General features: G+C 34.3%; 2 protein-coding genes across 5 annotated transcripts; both read left to right on the forward strand.

The window, feature by feature from the left end:
- The first annotated feature begins 5,081 nt into the window (after positions 1-5,081).
- LOC7455522 (uncharacterized membrane protein At1g16860) lies at positions 5,082-10,824 on the forward strand. Of its 4 annotated transcripts, none has more exons than XR_002983983.2 (6): positions 5,082-5,455; positions 6,746-7,719; positions 8,433-8,588; positions 9,085-9,296; positions 9,464-9,623; positions 10,224-10,364. XR_002983983.2 is itself a non-coding variant. In XM_024609581.2 (6 exons), exons 3-6 carry the CDS (start codon positions 6,823-6,825, stop codon positions 10,414-10,416), a joined length of 1,458 nt encoding a protein of 485 aa, XP_024465349.2. In that variant the 5' UTR covers positions 5,092-5,455; positions 5,873-6,037; positions 6,746-6,822; the 3' UTR covers positions 10,417-10,824. The 4 variants fall into 4 exon arrangements, 3 of the variants coding, with proteins under 3 accessions (XP_024465349.2, XP_052312521.1, XP_006378866.2); XM_024609581.2 differs by lacking the exon at positions 9,464-9,623 and adding an exon at positions 5,873-6,037 and having other exon boundaries at positions 5,092-5,455; positions 10,224-10,824; XM_052456561.1 differs by lacking the exon at positions 9,464-9,623 and adding an exon at positions 5,878-6,037 and having other exon boundaries at positions 5,092-5,455; positions 10,224-10,824.
- A 947-nt stretch (positions 10,825-11,771) lies between these two features.
- On the forward strand, positions 11,772-16,376 carry LOC7469471 (kelch repeat-containing protein At3g27220). The gene is made up of 7 exons (XM_002316402.4): positions 11,772-12,621; positions 12,918-13,085; positions 13,193-13,422; positions 13,729-13,899; positions 14,111-14,216; positions 14,688-14,894; positions 15,985-16,376. Exons 1-7 carry the CDS (start codon positions 12,400-12,402, stop codon positions 16,153-16,155), a joined length of 1,275 nt encoding a protein of 424 aa, XP_002316438.3. The 5' UTR covers positions 11,772-12,399; the 3' UTR covers positions 16,156-16,376.
- Positions 16,377-16,981: the final 605 nt, after the last annotated feature.

Consider the following 16,981-nt stretch of genomic DNA (forward strand, 5'->3'; position numbering starts at 1 on the left):
CAAAAAAAAAAAAAAAAAAAACTTGAGCTAAAAAAAAGTAAACAAAGAGATTATTCAAAGGGAGATTCCTTCAAAAACAAGGAAGCAAGATTGTCCATGGTGACAGCAGGCCTTTTAGAAAGAAGACCTTGAGGTGGGTGGTGAATCTTTTCAAAGGAAAAAAGACCAGGGAAAAAAAAGAAGAAAGAAAGAAGGATTTCTTGTAGTAAAAAAAAAACTCTGGAGAAATTAATGTAAATGGAACACATTGTTCATTCCATTCAAGTAATTAATTAATTAATTAACCCTAATATTTTCCCTTGAAATTTCCAATCTAAAATTAGTTTATGGAACAATATCAATGAGATATTATTTGAAAAATTATTTTGGAATAAATATTTTAAGGAAGACAATATTATTAATAGATTATGTTTGATTAGTGAATATATTTGGTTGAAGAGATAAAAATATGGATATAAAATAAATTTGTCAAGATAATTTTTGAATGTCTTTCAAATAAAAAAATATATATATTTATTATTGTTTTTTTTTTAATGTCGAGATAATATAAAAAAGCTACTTGATGATTTTGAGATGGGAACCAAATCTCTTCATGACCCTCTTAACATGAATGTCGTGTTTTAGTAACTTGAGATTTAAGCTATTTTATTATTTGATCTGATATTCTTTTTTCTTCCAATATTCACATATAAGCAAAAATTTTATAGCAATAGGCGGCAAGAAGGAATATCAACCATCATTTTTGAAGCCGCGCGTGCCCGTGCGAGTTGAGCGTGGGGATGGAAATGAAGAGATTTCTTTCCTGGAGATTGATAAATTCGAAGTCTTTGATTTCTTTCTTCCCTGGAGTCTTCACTGTACTTGGGGGATCCTCCAACGTTACATGTTTCAAGCCTCGTGGCATTATATAATTATTATACGTTGTGTATTATATATATATATATATATATATATATATATTTAATTTATTTTTAATATTTATTTAATATTAGATTAATGTATCTTGACCAAACATAAAGTTCATGATACAAAAATACTCTGTAAAAAAATTATAAAATTATTATAATTATAGGATTCATATTGTATTAAAACATTGTTTCTAAAATATTATTGATCGATACTCTCTTAAATACTTGACGTTCATTAAAGACGTAGAGACTGATATATTTTATATTTTTTTTTCTTTATGAAATGAAGCAGTTGTTCTTATAAGCCGAGGTATAAGAGATATATAGAACTAATATATAGGTGTTTGTTATAAAACATGTACACTGAACCTCGCATGAGAATTCTATATGGAGAAATCACCTTTGTGCATAGTAAAAACTCACATGACGGTTGTGAAAGTGATCATTAGACTTGAGAACACTAAATTATCTTATATAAAGAATGTTAATTTGATCTTGTTACACGGTATCTTAATCGAGGTAACAAAATGACAGACATTGAGTATAACATGAACTATATGAAAATACTTAAGTAACCAGGAGATGATTTTTCACCTTGGGTGAATTAGAAAAAATGTTTTATTTGTTCTCAAATAATATTGACTGAGAAATCATTTGCTAAGATGGATTGAAATTTGAAAAGGGTTTCAAATCTTATTCAAACGATCAATAACTATTATGTAGAGAACAAACATGATTTAGCATAACAAACATACTATATGCTTTAATGTTAAATCGAAATATTATTGATGAAAATATATTAATTACACTAAGAAACCGGTCATTGAAAGATTCATTCAAATCACTAATGACTTTTCTAATATTTTAGGGATCATAACACGTTGCTATGCAATGCATCTGATCTTCAAATATAAATTAAACAATTGTTGAATTGATAATAGATTTAATTATTTAATTATAATTATAATTTATATTTGAGTCAGCATATTAGAAACCTAACGAGTCACACACATTAAGAATCATTAGTCAAAAATTAAACTGAGATGATTTAATTAAGTATGACTTGATTAAAATATATTTTAGAAATTAAAAATTAGAATATAAATAATATAATGATTATATTTCTAAATTTAGAAAAATCAAGTAAGGATTTTATTGAGTTTATTTTTAAAATTGCCCTGAATTAATATATAGATATTATTCAGGGAGCAAGTTGATATTTTGCTAGTTCATAGGTTTTTTCAAATTTTTCTATAAATAGAAGTCATGCCTCTTATTTTTTAGAGGTTGTCTATTAGACATAAAAACTATATAAGTCACAAAATAGAGAGCTAACACTCTAGGCATAACAATCTCTCTTTTCTAAATAGGGATTTAAGAGATTTTTCACTGGTGGTTCGTGTGAATTACCGTTGGATAATTGGATGGCCTGTAGTTTACGACAGATCAGATCTTCAAGTAATAAATCTTCAAACAACTCTAGATTTGTTTAACGGGTTTCTAGAAACTCTTGTGTAATTTTATTTTATTATTTTCACTGCGTGTATAATATTCAAAACTTAACAAGAATACCATACCATCTAGATTAAAAAAACAAAAAAACTGGGCACATGACCAAGTACTCAGTCTATAAAACATTTTAAAACAAGGAGAAGTATAGAATAACCTCAAATTCAATCTGCAAGCCTGATGACATACCTCACAGGTATTTTTATGAGTTCTGTCACCTGCCGCAAATAATGAACAACTACGTACGTCGTACTGTCTCACAGTATTAGCCAGCAACATCCCGCCACTCCACAGCAGTCGCGCACACATGTGACAAAAGCAAAAGAAAATTACCAATAAGTAAGTACATTGTGATTGTTTTCAAATAATTTTTTATATTAAAATAATTATTAATAATATTTTTTTATTTTTTAAAAATTATTTTTAATATCAACACTAAAAAGAATTCAAAACATATAATATAAAATATATTAAATTTTAATTAAAAAAAATAAATTATTTGATAACGCGGTACAGGAAATTTCGAACAACTAACTGAAAAGTTATACACACCGCTACTAGCTGCACACCATCAATGAATTCTTCCCATGTTAATCCTAACCTCCCACCTTGGTCAGGATCATAATCACCGATCGAGTCCGCCAGATTTTAAGCACGCCATCACAATATATGTATTACCAGGTGGTGCTTTATCACCTCATAGAACTGTACGATCGATATAGTATTTTTCATTTCAAGATTATTTCATTAATTATAAAAAAAGTTATTCTATGAACATTAATTATTTCGGTGTAATCCAAATTCATTTTTATTTTTTGGACCGATAATTGTGACTGCAAATTCGGTCACAGATTCTCCAAATACCATGACCGATTATTTGTGACAAGGCACTGGATTCATCTATATCTTAATCTTAATTATCCAGTCCTAATTATTTTGACACAATTAAATCCCTCTCTTTTTATCTCTCCAATATTCTCCTTTCAAATCTTATAAAAACATGTTTTTATATTTAGGTAAAAATTACTTTTAATTTTATACAATATAAGATAAAATACCCATAACGAAACAAGTTTTTATTTTATTTTTTGAAGAGTGTAATTATTTATTTAAAGGAAAACTAAAATACCATGATTATGTCATTTCTAATTTATTAATCATTGGTCAACATAATTTATAAAAGAGAACAAAACCCATATTAATTTACTAATTCTTGCTCAAACAAAATCTTTAGGGATTTTTTGGGATTGTGATTGCGGTTTAAAATACTTTTCGCTTAGAAATATATTAAAATAATATTTTTTTATTTTTAAAAATTATTTTTGAAATCAGCACATTAAAACGATCCAAAAACATAAAAAAATTAATTTTTAATAAAAAAATCTTATTTTTTAAATTTTTTAAAAACACGGAGTGAGATGCCTTTCTAAACTATCCCTTGATTATAAAACTATCGGCAGTTCGAGATTGGAATTACAAGTTAGGATTAATTAAATAAATATATTATTTTAATATTATCTTAATAATATTTTTTAAGATGGATTTGAATGAGACCCGTAAAATATAAAATATTAGTGGTTGTTATAATGCTACGAAATTGATTGATGTTAATCGTTACCCTCCTCCTCTCTTTACAAAAAAGAAGAAGAAGAAGAAAGTAAAAGAACTGTTTTGTGGATTTAGACAGAAGTTGTTATCAAAACATCAAAGATTTAGACAAGAGTCTGAAAAGGAAGAGGTCGTTAACGTTATCACCAAAATGTGGTGATTACGACCGGCTGAGAAGGCAATCTTAAGGAAGGAAAACTTCTATTCTAAGAAAACTTAATTATATCATCATATTTTGTCACTTTCCATTTTAACACATTGAGCTTTGTTCATGAAAACAGAAAGCAAAACACAACACATTGAAGTCATGTTTGTGATTTGTCATGAGGGACAACCAACCACCCACCCTGTATATATAATACGTGCTCGCTTTTTTACCTACGCCACCACAAGTAACTAACCCGTTGGACATTTGTGGTGCCGTCCGGCTGGACCTGCTCTTAGGCTATCCAAACTTACAAAAATCATTTGATTTTCTTTGTTTAAACCTCTGCAAGAGCAATTTGAGAAAACCTACTATTTGTAGCTTTTTTAAAAAGAAATTGTTTTTTCATACCGTGAACTTTTACGTAAAAACTATCGTAATATTAAATACATTATACTGATTACACAAAATGATTAATAACAACATTAATCTCCCAAAAATCTTGTGGGGATTTTCTTTGTTGATGCTTCACGCGTCCTTATCCATGTATCAATTGCCTGGGCATCCCATAATGGTTGTAAATTAATACATGGGTTTTGTGTTTTAGGACAAGGTTGAACACCGTTTCGTTATTTCTTGAAAATTATTTTTAAAGGTTAACTTTAAGACTTCACTCATCATCCGGACCCTATCTGGTCACTTCCATGACCCATCAACGGGAGAAAGGTATGCGGGTTTTGTTTGTTTGAGCTACTAAACTAGTACTGGTAGTTTTATTATTGTTTAATTACCTAAATTTTTATCTGGGATTAGTATATTCTTGTTTGACATCAATGGCAGTGTAAAAAAATATTTAGCTTTAAAATAATATTAATAACAGTATTTTTTCCTATGAAGAGGTTTTTTGTAGGCTGTCGCCGGACGAGACAACTCACCAAGTGTTTGCGGGCCTTGCGTCTCTCTCAAGTGACCACTCCCACACGCACAAAAGGAAAGAAAAGTAGAGATTTTTAGAGAGAGAAACAGAGAGAGAGAGGCCCTTTTACTTTTTAGAGAGAGAGGGAGAGAGGGGGGGCACAAACTCATTGAGTAGTTTAGTGGGGATACATTTTGAGAGATAAGTCACTTTTTAGAGAGAGAGATAGAGAGACAGGTATTGGTTAGTACTAGGAGTACTATTTCAATTGTTTTTTGTCTTTTAATTCGTCCATGTTGTTGCAGTTGTTGTCGTCTTCTCCTGAATTTCTCCAGATTTCAACAACAACTCTGTCCGCTGTCTGTTCAGGTATGAGCTAGAGAGAAAAGTGTTTTCTTTTTCCCCTTTAGCCCTACCCTCCCTCTTTCAGTTTTCTCAAAACACCAGAAAAAGGATGAGTCTTTTCTTAGTCTGTTTTCTTGATTTGAGCTATAAAGTTAATTCCTTTGAATGATTTTGATATTTTAAGTATGCAGGATGCTTTTTTTTCTCTTTTGTTCTTTGTTTGTGTTGACTCCTAGATTTGCCATTTTTTTGTTTATACATAGTGAAGTCTCACTCTAAGTTAAGCCCTAACCTTTTGAAATCTCTATTTGTATGTTTAGATCTCTATAGTTTTGGTGCTTTTTGCTCAGAATGGCAGTATTGGAATGCTTTATTTCTTAGATTTGGCCAGTGTGTTCTAATTCTTTGGGTGTTTTGTGCTTTTCTTACTTGGGATGGAAGGTTAGGTATCTCGCTTTTGGGGTACAAGGAATTTTAGTTTGCTATGTGCTTGCATTGGTTGAAAAACTGCTGCAAACAGAAGAATACAGGACTTTGACCTCAGCTGTTAAACGTTATGCATTGGGTTCCTTGTTTCAGAATTCTTGATCTTATCTTTAATCTTGGGTATGCTTAAAATACTGATTTTGTAACACTTAATTCCGTGATTTGGATGATGGATTTTGGTTCTATACGTAAAATGTCAGAAAGGTTTACGATTAGACTTTCTATGTGTTTTGATTCATAAATCTCTGCTAAGAAAATAATATATATATATAGAAAACAATTGTGCCTTTTTCATTATTTTGAGCTTCTTTAGATCTTCCATGATGTTAAGATACGAGAATGCTGTTTGAGAGGTGAACTTGGAAGCATATTAGGACCTCAGTCTTCAGAATTTTTTTCTCTTTCTTTTTTTTTTTTTTGGGGGGGGGGGGGGGTTCTGATGAGGTATCTCCTTTTTTTTTACTGAGTTTAGTGCTCAAGGCGGATCCTCAAGAGCTTGAAAATGGCAGCATGTTTGCGATTTACTGAGTTTACTGAAAATTTGGATAGTTTTCATGGGCTCTCGTGATACTTTTTAGTGATTTGATTTGGGCAACTTTCATGGTGTTTTGGTCCTTTTGGATCTGTCATATTTAGTACCTTTACTTGAGATAGGTGAACCAATTGGCCTTCATTTGTTGGACATTTAATTGGTTCTCTTTATCATGCTACAGTGGTTTTGTCAGTTAAATCTTTATTTCATTGGTTATTAATAGCCCTGAAGAATGCTCCAATATTTGTTTATTTCCAAAGAATTCATCTAAATGCTAACATGTTTGTTCTTCTCAGGAGGTCTTTGACCGTTGATCACTCTACATAGTAGCATTTGTTGCACGGAACCTCCTGTGGTATCCTGAAATAGCTAGATGGGTTCTAGGTTCCCATCTCATCAACTCAGCAATGGCCTTTATGTATCAGGCCGGCCAGAACAGCCTAAGGAAAGGGCTCCAACAATGAGCTCAGTGGCCATGCCATATACTGGTGGTGATATTAAAAAGTCCGGAGAGTTGGGGAAAATGTTTGATATTCCTGTGGATGGCTCAAAGTCTAGGAAATCTGGACCGATAACCGGGGCTCCTTCAAGGACTGGATCATTTGGAGGTGCCGCTTCACATTCAGGACCAATTATGCCTAATGCAGCTGCTCGGGCTGCTTATACTACATCAGGTGCCATGTCTTCTGGAGGAACTGGTTCAGCTTCATTAAAAAAATCAAATTCTGGACCCCTAAATAAACATGGAGAGCCAGTAAAGAAGTTATCTGGCCCTCAGTCAGGTGGAGTGACACCTTCTGGCCGCCAAAACTCTGGTCCCATTCCACCTGTTCTTCCTACTACTGGTCTGATTACATCTGGTCCTATATCTTCAGGCCCTTTGAATTCATCTGGGGCACCTCGGAAGGTATCTGGTCCCTTAGAATCTATGGGTTCAATGAAAATTCCAGGCTCAGCTATTCTTCATAACCAGGCCGTGACTGTTCTTAGCCAAGATGATGACTTTTCCTTCAGAAAGACCTTCCCAAAGCTAATCTTGTGGTCATTGATTCTGCTTTTTTTAATGGGTTTCATTGCTGGTGGTTTTATCCTTGCAGCAGTCCATAATGCCATTCTCTTAATTGTTGTTGTGGTTCTTTTTGGTGCTGTTACTTCATTGTTCATATGGAATACCTGTTTTGGGAGAAAAGCTATCATGGCTTACATTGCTCGTTACCCAGATGCTGAGCTACGAAATGCCAAAAATGGGCAATTTGTGAAGATCTCTGGGGTATGTATTTTCTTTTCTAAAATTTATTTCTGTATGTCAAGCTTGTCACTGTCTTGGTGAATTTATTTTAACTAGGGTTTTTTCCTCACTGTACTTGTTTGTAAGTTGCAATGCAGATTTCAGCATAACATGAATTATCACTAATGTATTCAAAATGTAATGAAGAGATTGTGTTAGTTCTATGAATAGGATTTGAAAACGAAAGCTAATCTTCCTTCAAAATAAATTCAGAACCAAAATTAGATAAATAAAATGGCAGCGGGCAGTAATTGGAAGCGAAAATATAACTCACCAAATTCTGTTTTAGCTTTATTTAAAGCTGAACTTCGAGCATCTGTGTTTGTGGGCGCACTCATGCGTGCACTCATATTGTATAATCACTAGCAGTGTATCATTAACTGCTCAGCCACCGTTGCATTGGTTTATAAGCTATGGATCTGTGTACCACGGTGCATGCCAGATCTTGTATACCTACATCTTATAAATTGTCATGAATCCATATTGGAAGAAAGATATTGTTCTGGGAGGATTGGGCAGATGAGGGTTAATACATCTTATAAACGGATCTGTTGTTTTTAATTGATGGGGATGTGATTTCTTTACAATGCATGTCGTCCAATTCATTGAAGGCACTGCTTATGCTGTTTTAGTCATTGATTTCACTTGTTTAAGCTCTAGTAATTCATATAAACTGCTATATTGTATTTTTGAAGGTGGTCACCTGCGGTAACGTGCCCCTGGAGTCATCCTTCCAAAGAATTCCTAGATGTGTATATACCTCCACAAGTTTGTATGAGTACAGAGGATGGGATTCAAAAGCAGCCAACCCAACTCATCGTCGTTTCAGTTGGGGACTCAGATCATTAGAAGTGAGTGATTGAATGATTAGATAAATTTCAATGGATTATAGTGTTTGCAAGTATTTTGCATATATTAGGTTTCTGGGAGAATTTTGTCAACAATCAGTATTTACTGGAAAGAGATACTTCTGTCATTTTAAATTTCATGAAGACCTGGGAAATATCTTAAACGCTTCGCCTCATGTGTATAGATGAATTGGTGATTGCTACATATTGTCTCTACTTGGGGAGCTAGTTACCATGAATACTATCTATAGTTTTCAATTTTCTGGGCAATGTCCTACCCTCTCATTGTTGTCAATAACATCTTTTCTGCTATTCATGTTCAGTTGTTTTGTTTGTTTTATCTTGGTTCCTTGGACTGCTTGTTATAAATGCCAAGTTGATGAAAGGTGCCCATTCATGTCATTGTCAACAGAACGATGTGCCCATTGATTATAAATAATTATTGGGTTTTGAGTTTTTTTCATTTCTTAATGGAAGTTCTGTAAAACCTATTTGACAGAGGCGTGCTGTTGACTTCTACATTTCTGATTTTCAATCTGGATTGAGAGCATTGGTTAAAACTGGCTATGGAGCGAGGGTGACTCCTTATGTTGATGACTCCCTTGTCATTGATGTCAACCCGGGTACTGAAGAGTTGTCTCCAGAGTTCATCAAATGGTTGGGAGAAAGAAATCTTTCAAGCGATGATCGTATTATGCGAATGAAAGAAGGGTAAATGCTTTCTTTTGTTGATAATGTTGCTTTCAGCATAGGTTTTGGTCTATGCAAATTTATGTGCCGGTACAAAACTGTCTGTTTTTTGTTTTTCCTCTTTACCTTTGCAATAATGATCTTCTGGGACACACCTAGTCGCATTTAAGAATATGTTTTCTTCTTAGACTGCTTGTGAAATTAGGAGGGGAAGAGAGAAATGCAATCTGAGAGGCAAAGGAAGGCAGTACTCTCACTTGCTTGGATTTGTAAGGAGGGGAGTGGGAGTTAAATGATCTTTTGTTTGGTTAGAAGAGGGGAGGGGAGCTGATTATTATAACTTATAAGGTAAATTATACCCTTGAACATTTATCTATAACAGTACATAATAGGGCTTTACAGTCCAAAAATCGTAGTTATTGTTTTACCCTCGATCATAGATGATAGCTATTTCATGTGAATAAAAGCAAATGCCTGGACCAGAAGTGATTCAAGACATTTATATTCTGTATCATTCAGGTCTTAATATTCAGCAAACAGAAGATTATCGATTATGGTGTAAAACTCAATTGGTATAAAATCACAACAAGAAACAATGAAATATGAGGTTTTTTCTTTCTGTATTTGTGACTTCGTTGGTTAACAACAATCAGGCCTTCCTTTTCTTCTTTTTTTCCGGAGTGGTCAGCCGGGTACAGTCTTATTGTGTTGTGGTGGTTGAGTTGGATTAGCTGAACCTGTTTATAATAGGTCCATAAAAATTGCCTTCTGGTCCACGTTTTTTCTTGGCAAGTTGAACAAGTTTGTTTGATTTGGATTGGTAATTTTCTTGTCCCCAGAACATCACATATTCTAGCATTATTGTCTGCTATAATATTAGTTGCTATCTCTAACGCCTTTGATGAGTTGCACGCAAACTTAGAATAACTGCAAATGCTTTATGTGTAGGTATATCAAAGAAGGAAGCACAGTTAGTGTTATGGGAGTTGTTCAAAGGAATGAAAATGTACTTATGATTGTCCCTCCCCCTGAGCCTATCACGAGTGGGTGCCAGTGGACCAAATGTATCTTTCCGGCTAGCCTCGAGGGTATTGTTTTGAGATGCGAAGACACTTCAAAGAATGATGTCATACCTGTGTAATATCATGTGCTGTAGGCTCACTTTGCTATTCCCTTTTTCTTTTTCCCTATATAAATATCTATATCGATAGTGGTGGAAGTGATATGGTGCTGGCACTGATGATTACTGGTGATGGAGATAGGCAGGCAGTGTATTCTTCTTCTTCTTCAAATTCACTTGGTGTATAGTTTAAGTGTTTGGTGCCATCTTTTATTTTATTTTATTTTTCATTTTTTAATCTAGGGCTTGAAGGTTGTGATATGGGGGGGTGGCTATGATATTGCAGAGAATTTTACATGTTCGGGGGGATTGAGATTATGTAAAATAGAAAGAAAAATGTTGTGAGATATCAGTATGTCGTCTCAAAGCAGAGATTACTTTGTCGTGAATCATATCAATGGAGCTTGTTGATGACACTTTTTTCGAGCAGTTTAATGTTTACAAATCCTAGTCTTGGATAATTTGCATGTATAATACAAGATGTTTTTTAAAAAGTATTTTTTTTTTTTGCAGGAAAATATATTGAAATGATTATTTTCAGTGTTTTTTATTTTTGTTTTGAGATGAATTGTTGATTTGGGGCTAAACTCAAGTTAGGTTAGGGAAAAAAACCTAGATTTATTTTAACAACTTTGCCTTGGTTTTAGATTAATTTTTTTTTTTAAAAAAAACTTGGATTGAGCGGCAACTTGAGTCTTGGACTGGATCAGTCATTTCTTGTAGCTATGTGTACTTCAAGCAGTAATATAAACTTGGAGAAACCTCAATTTGCTCCTCAATCTATGTACTCATTCTCAATTGTGTCCCAATTTTATCAATTAGGCTCAACATGTTTTCCACGGTTCTAAACCGAGTCCTTTCATCAATTTTTTGCTAGTGTTTTCCTTTATAAATTGCACATGCAATGAAACAGCATCATTTTGAAGAAAATTTGACCAAAAAAGTTGATGAACAATGACAGATGGACCTAGTCGAGAACTGTCTGAAACATTTGGGACCAAATTAAGTTGAGGTTTCCCTGTGATCTTCTTTTAACACTCTTGTTTTTGGCTATGTAGACCAACAAGCACTTCTATAAAAAGCACGTTAAGGGAGTGTAACCATGCCAGTGCTTGATAGAGTTGAGGGCAGGCCTGTTCCCTGCAACCGGGGAAGGCTTCTGAGGTTTTTTTACTGTATTCTATAGATGTCTTGATTGCTCCACAGAAATGCAGTAATTTTTTATATATAAAATTTCAAAAATTATTGTTGAACATGTACATGATTTCCAATGTCTGATTTTTCTCATGTCATGTTCGTCTTCCTGGTCACTCAAACCAAGATCAGCAAGCAACTCTTCTAGTGGAATAGAAGGCATCTTCCCCATAAGTAGCCATAGAAGCTATCTCTGAAGGCTGATAGTCTCTCTCATGATAGAGTGGTATATTGAACCTCATGTCAGGGTTCTCCTCCAGATCCCTCGCATTGTTCATACTCTGAATTCATCTTCTCTTGGTCAAATCTACCTTAGGAATCACCAACTTCCATGTTGAGGGACCTCAGCTTCCAAGAACGAGGCTTCCCGCATTTTCTCTGCCCCTTCTCTTCGTAGCTCCTTTATTAAAATTGCTTTTGGAAGGAATAAGGCCTCGTGCTTATCCATTTCAGCATCATTACAAACAATTAGACCAAGAGCATTAGCATGATGTTGATATATTGTTGAGGGTAACAAGTGTGAGAGGAGCCTAATTGAAACCATCACAAAAGATAGAAGACATAATTGTAGTTTTCCCTTTTTAATTTTCTTTTCTTCCTTCCTTGCACTCTCACTTAAAAAACCAAATATAAAAAGGAACCGACATTCGGATACCTATCCGAATCTGTCCTTGTCTCTCAAGATCTCTGCTGTCTTGAGAAAGATCTCCATACAATCTCTACACCCATAATTTCCCTCTTCACCTTCTCCGTTAAGCTTATTATCCACTAGAGCTATATGTATGTGCACATATAAATATACAGAGGGCGATGGTAAGGTCATCAGGGAAGCAAAAATCAACAAAACTGGTGATACTTTGTGTGGTTTTATTAGGGTTTGGCCTGATTGCTGATTATCTGTGGGCTTCTTCTCCACATTTCGCTTCTTCTTCTTATTTATCCAATTGGGTTCCTGCTGATAATTCTCAATCTCATGTAATTATTCCAAAACAAGAACCGCATCATGTTGACACTAAACCCCCAAAAATAAAGGTACAATCTTTTTTGCTTTATTTACACTTTTAGCACTGCCCATTTAAGTTTTTTGCAGTTTTGGAGCTTAGTTTTGTGTTTATGAGAGTAATGTGGGAAAAAGTTGAATGCTTTGTTGTTTATTGCTGTTGTTATGTATAGGTGGAAGCTGATAAAGCTACAAGCTTTTTGGTTCAATTTAGATTTATAATGTAACCCATTTAAGTAATCTCCATTTACTTTGTGTTTATAGTGAAATTTCGGATGTTTAGGAAAGAATTACGAATAGTTGTTTGTTTGTTTATATATGTGTGTAGGCAGATGGTGCCCATGATCGATCCTTATCGGCTACATTTGCTGATTTGCCTGCACCGGAACTGAAATGGGAGAAAATGGCTAATGCACCTGTGCCTCGTCTAGATGGGGCTGCGATACAGATTAAGGATCTTCTATACGTTTTTGCTGGATATGGAACGATTGATCTTGTGAGAAACCTTTTCTAGCTCTTGTACTATTTTTATTCTCTATGGTTTGACTTTATGTGTATGTGTTTCGCTAATTTTTTTAAGTGCCAATCTCTTGGGATTAACAGGTGCATTCACATGTTGATATTTACAATTTTACGGATAATACATGGGGACGGAGATTTAATATGCCTAAAGAAATGGCTCATTCACATTTGGGAATGGTCACAGATGGGAGATACATTTATGTTGTCACTGGACAATATGGCCCACAATGCAGAGGACCTACAGCTCGTAATTTTGTGCTAGATACCAAGACAAAGCAATGGCAGGACTTGCCACCTTTACCAGTTCCTAGGTATGTGCCTGTGTCAAAATAGTTTAAAATGAACTTAAAATAGGATGCAAGAACATCAGCTGGTTTTGCAACAGCAGTATTTGATTGTTTTTTAATTTTGCTTTGAGAAACTGATTGCCTTGTGCTGTTTGCATAGTCATCTGCCTTATCTCTGTGGTTCTTATTCTGAATTGAAATGCTATGTGTCTGTGTTGGCATTGTGCTGTTTAAATATTTGAACTTTGAAGCCAAAATTAGTTCATGCTCTGTATTTTTTTATTCTGCACTTTGATAAAGAGATTTGAACTTTAATGTAATAATACTCAGATATGCACCAGCAACTCAACTTTGGAGAGGTAGACTCCATGTGATGGGTGGCAGCAAGGAAAATCGGCACACTCCAGCATTAGAGCATTGGAGTCTTGCTGTAAAGGATGGGAAAGCATTGGAAAAGGAATGGAGGCCTGAAATACCCATTCCTCGTGGAGGACCTCATCGGTTTGTGGCCAATCCTAGTCTTATTATTTCATCATTTAGCTATCTTGTTTGATTTGAAATGAATTCTCAATAGGCTATTACAGTTTCACAAATAAAACATTTTATCATTGATAGTGTTGTTGCCAAACCAAATGGTCACAGTGAAATGACCATAGGGGAAATAGCTCATGATTGAAACTTCTACATGTTATAATTTTGTGTGTTTATGCAGCGCTTGTGTCATGGTTAGTGATCGACTGCTCATTATTGGTGGTCAGGAAGGTGATTTTATGGCCAAGCCTGGATCACCTATTTTCAAATGCTCTCGTAGGAATGAGGTAAACTGATTAATATTATTTTTATCGATAATCGTATTTGACAGCTTTTATAGACTGCATCAACATTTTCTACCCAAGCTTTAAGTGGCCCCCTAGAGCTTTTCTGAGTTTTTTGGGTTGCATTTGATAAGAAGAAAATAAGAGTCAAACATCATTATTCTGTCATTTTTACATGAAATCAAATATAGTATGAAACAGAAAATAAAAACATGATACTGTTTATCTTTGATTTGATAACTATCCTGTATTATAAAGCTTTACAAGTGTGTTTCAACTACGCTTGATCTCCTTTATTTGAATAACTAACCCCGAGACCTAATGTTTAGATTTTTTAAATAACTTAGAAGGTCTATTTATCACAGAAAAAAGTACCACAGTTATGTTGTAACTTGGAGAAATTTTTCTTCACTTCCCCTTCTCTCTTTCCCTCTGCTTTTATTTAATGGTCTTGGCTCATTTTTGTTGCTTCAGATAGTATATGATGAGGTCCACATGCTGGATGATGAGATGAAGTGGAAACCTTTACCTCCTATGCCGAAGCCTGATTCTCATATTGAATTTGCTTGGGCGATTGTTAATAATTCCATTGTTATTGCTGGAGGCACCACAGAAAAGCACCCTACAACTAAAAAGATGGTCCTGGTTGGTGAAGTTTTCCGGTTCAACTTAGACACACTGGTATGAGTTTTATGTTTCTTATGTGCTTCCAAACTAGTTTGGCATCAAGGCACGGTTCTTGTTATTTTATGTGCTCCCAAACATAATTTACATAACCCAACATATTTCTACACATCACAGCACCTGCAATTTGCACACACAGCCCTAGGCATAATCTGGGATGGGTTTTGTACGTTATCTTACATATCTCTATATATCACGTATAAAATGCTTGTGCATACACACAAAGATGCACACGGGCATTTCTTGTCTGGTTGCTGCCATTGGAAGGTTATTGGCTTACTGCTGTCTAGTTGCTTTCATCTGCCAATTTTGAACATTTTTTAAAACATTGGATTGAAATTCCCCAAAGATTTGATGACCTGCTAAGACCAAGGTATGCATTTTCTATTTCTTAAATCTTATGCTTTATCCCTTTTCCCTTGTGGAAGACTTTGTACAAGAATAGTCCAATAATTAGTTGAGATTTTTGTGAGCTGACAGTCAAGAAACTTTAGATTTAATTTATAGTTAAAATGTAGAGATTGGTTTGGTTAATCATAGCATAGTACTATGCTTGGAAGTGAATTTGTTCAGACAGCTGAAGATTTTCAGAATACCTCAAAAGTATTGTCATAGTGGTTGTGGTTTTTCCGTTATTCTTGTGACCTCAGAAGGAAGTGAGGGATTTCTCCCCTTGTTTCATTATTCTGGCCACTGTTACCTGAACCTGACTGGCCTATCAAGCTTTCTTGACCAAGAATAGGAATGAATTAGTATTGGTTCAGGTGAACACCAAAACCTAGAAGTGATAAGAACCTGATCAATTTCACCATTAGTTGTGTGGCAGTTTCTACCATGCCATGTGCTTATGTCTCCCAAAACTCCATTAGAAGTTTGCCAGATTTGATGTTAATGCCTGTTCCAGAACCTGACAAGCTCGAGTCTTATCAGTGCAGCCACAATAATACACGATAGTGAATATCTAGTTTCACTCTTTTTTTTTTGTTGCATTAAAACTGTCCCCTCTTTTCTTTTTTATTCACAGAAGATCAATTTCTGTTACAATGGATGGTATTATATAATTTTTGTAATTCATACATGTCTGCAGACATGGTCAGTAATCGGAAAACTTCCATATCGTGTCAAAACTACTCTGGTTGGGTTCTGGAATGGATGGTTGTACTTCACATCAGGACAGCGAGATAGAGGACCAGATGATCCAGCACCAAAAAAAGTCATTGCAGATATGTGGAGAACCAAACTGAGATTGAACTCATGACCGAGATATCTGTTTCTTCTTTGCTAGGATAGCCATTCCCATCAAGTCAAATATTTATCTGTACCATTCTTTTACCCCATTTTTTTGTGTTTTGTTTTAGTCAACATTTTTTTTGTTCCCAATGTGCTGTATCACCTTGAGACTATACTTTACTGTAACATGGAAAGTGCATATTAGATTTTATATCCTGGAAAAACAATAAAAATGTGTGCTCTCTACAATTCTGTTCTGTTGTTATTCTCCATAGAAATTGCCATGAACTTGCCAATCCCACCTTTGGCTTGAAAATTTTCGTGAATGCAAGCATTTGATGATCGTGCACCTTGCTCTTTTCAACTGTCCTAAATGCGAGTCTTTGAAGATGTGGGATTGAAGCAAGGTTGTTTGGTGATCCAAGTAAAGCGTTGATGATTAAGATATATCACGAGGGTTAGCAGTTAGCAGTTAGCAGTTAGCACAAGTGATGAAGACTTGGCATGGTGTATGGGGAGGTACTGATTTAAGAATTCATTTAACATGATTTTTGAACTATAATTCTAGACTTTAAATTATAATTTAAAAGTTGTTTTTCATAAATAACTTATGATAAAAATAAGTTATGACGACTTTAAGTTAGAAATGTATTTAGTAAAAATGATTTAAAATGGGTTTTTTAAAGAATAAATGTAGTATAGGTTAAAATTTAAAAATCTCAACTTTTAATTAAATCAAGATTTGGCTTAATTTTGTAACAAGCTTTTGATTTAAGTAACCAAATATATTTATTACTTTTTTTGGTAAAAAAAAATAGTCAATTTATAAAAATCATATCAAATATAACCCTAGA

The sequence above is a fragment of the Populus trichocarpa genome, chromosome 10 (genome assembly GCF_000002775.5).
Source record: "Populus trichocarpa isolate Nisqually-1 chromosome 10, P.trichocarpa_v4.1, whole genome shotgun sequence".
Lineage (NCBI taxonomy): Eukaryota > Viridiplantae > Streptophyta > Magnoliopsida > Malpighiales > Salicaceae > Populus > Populus trichocarpa.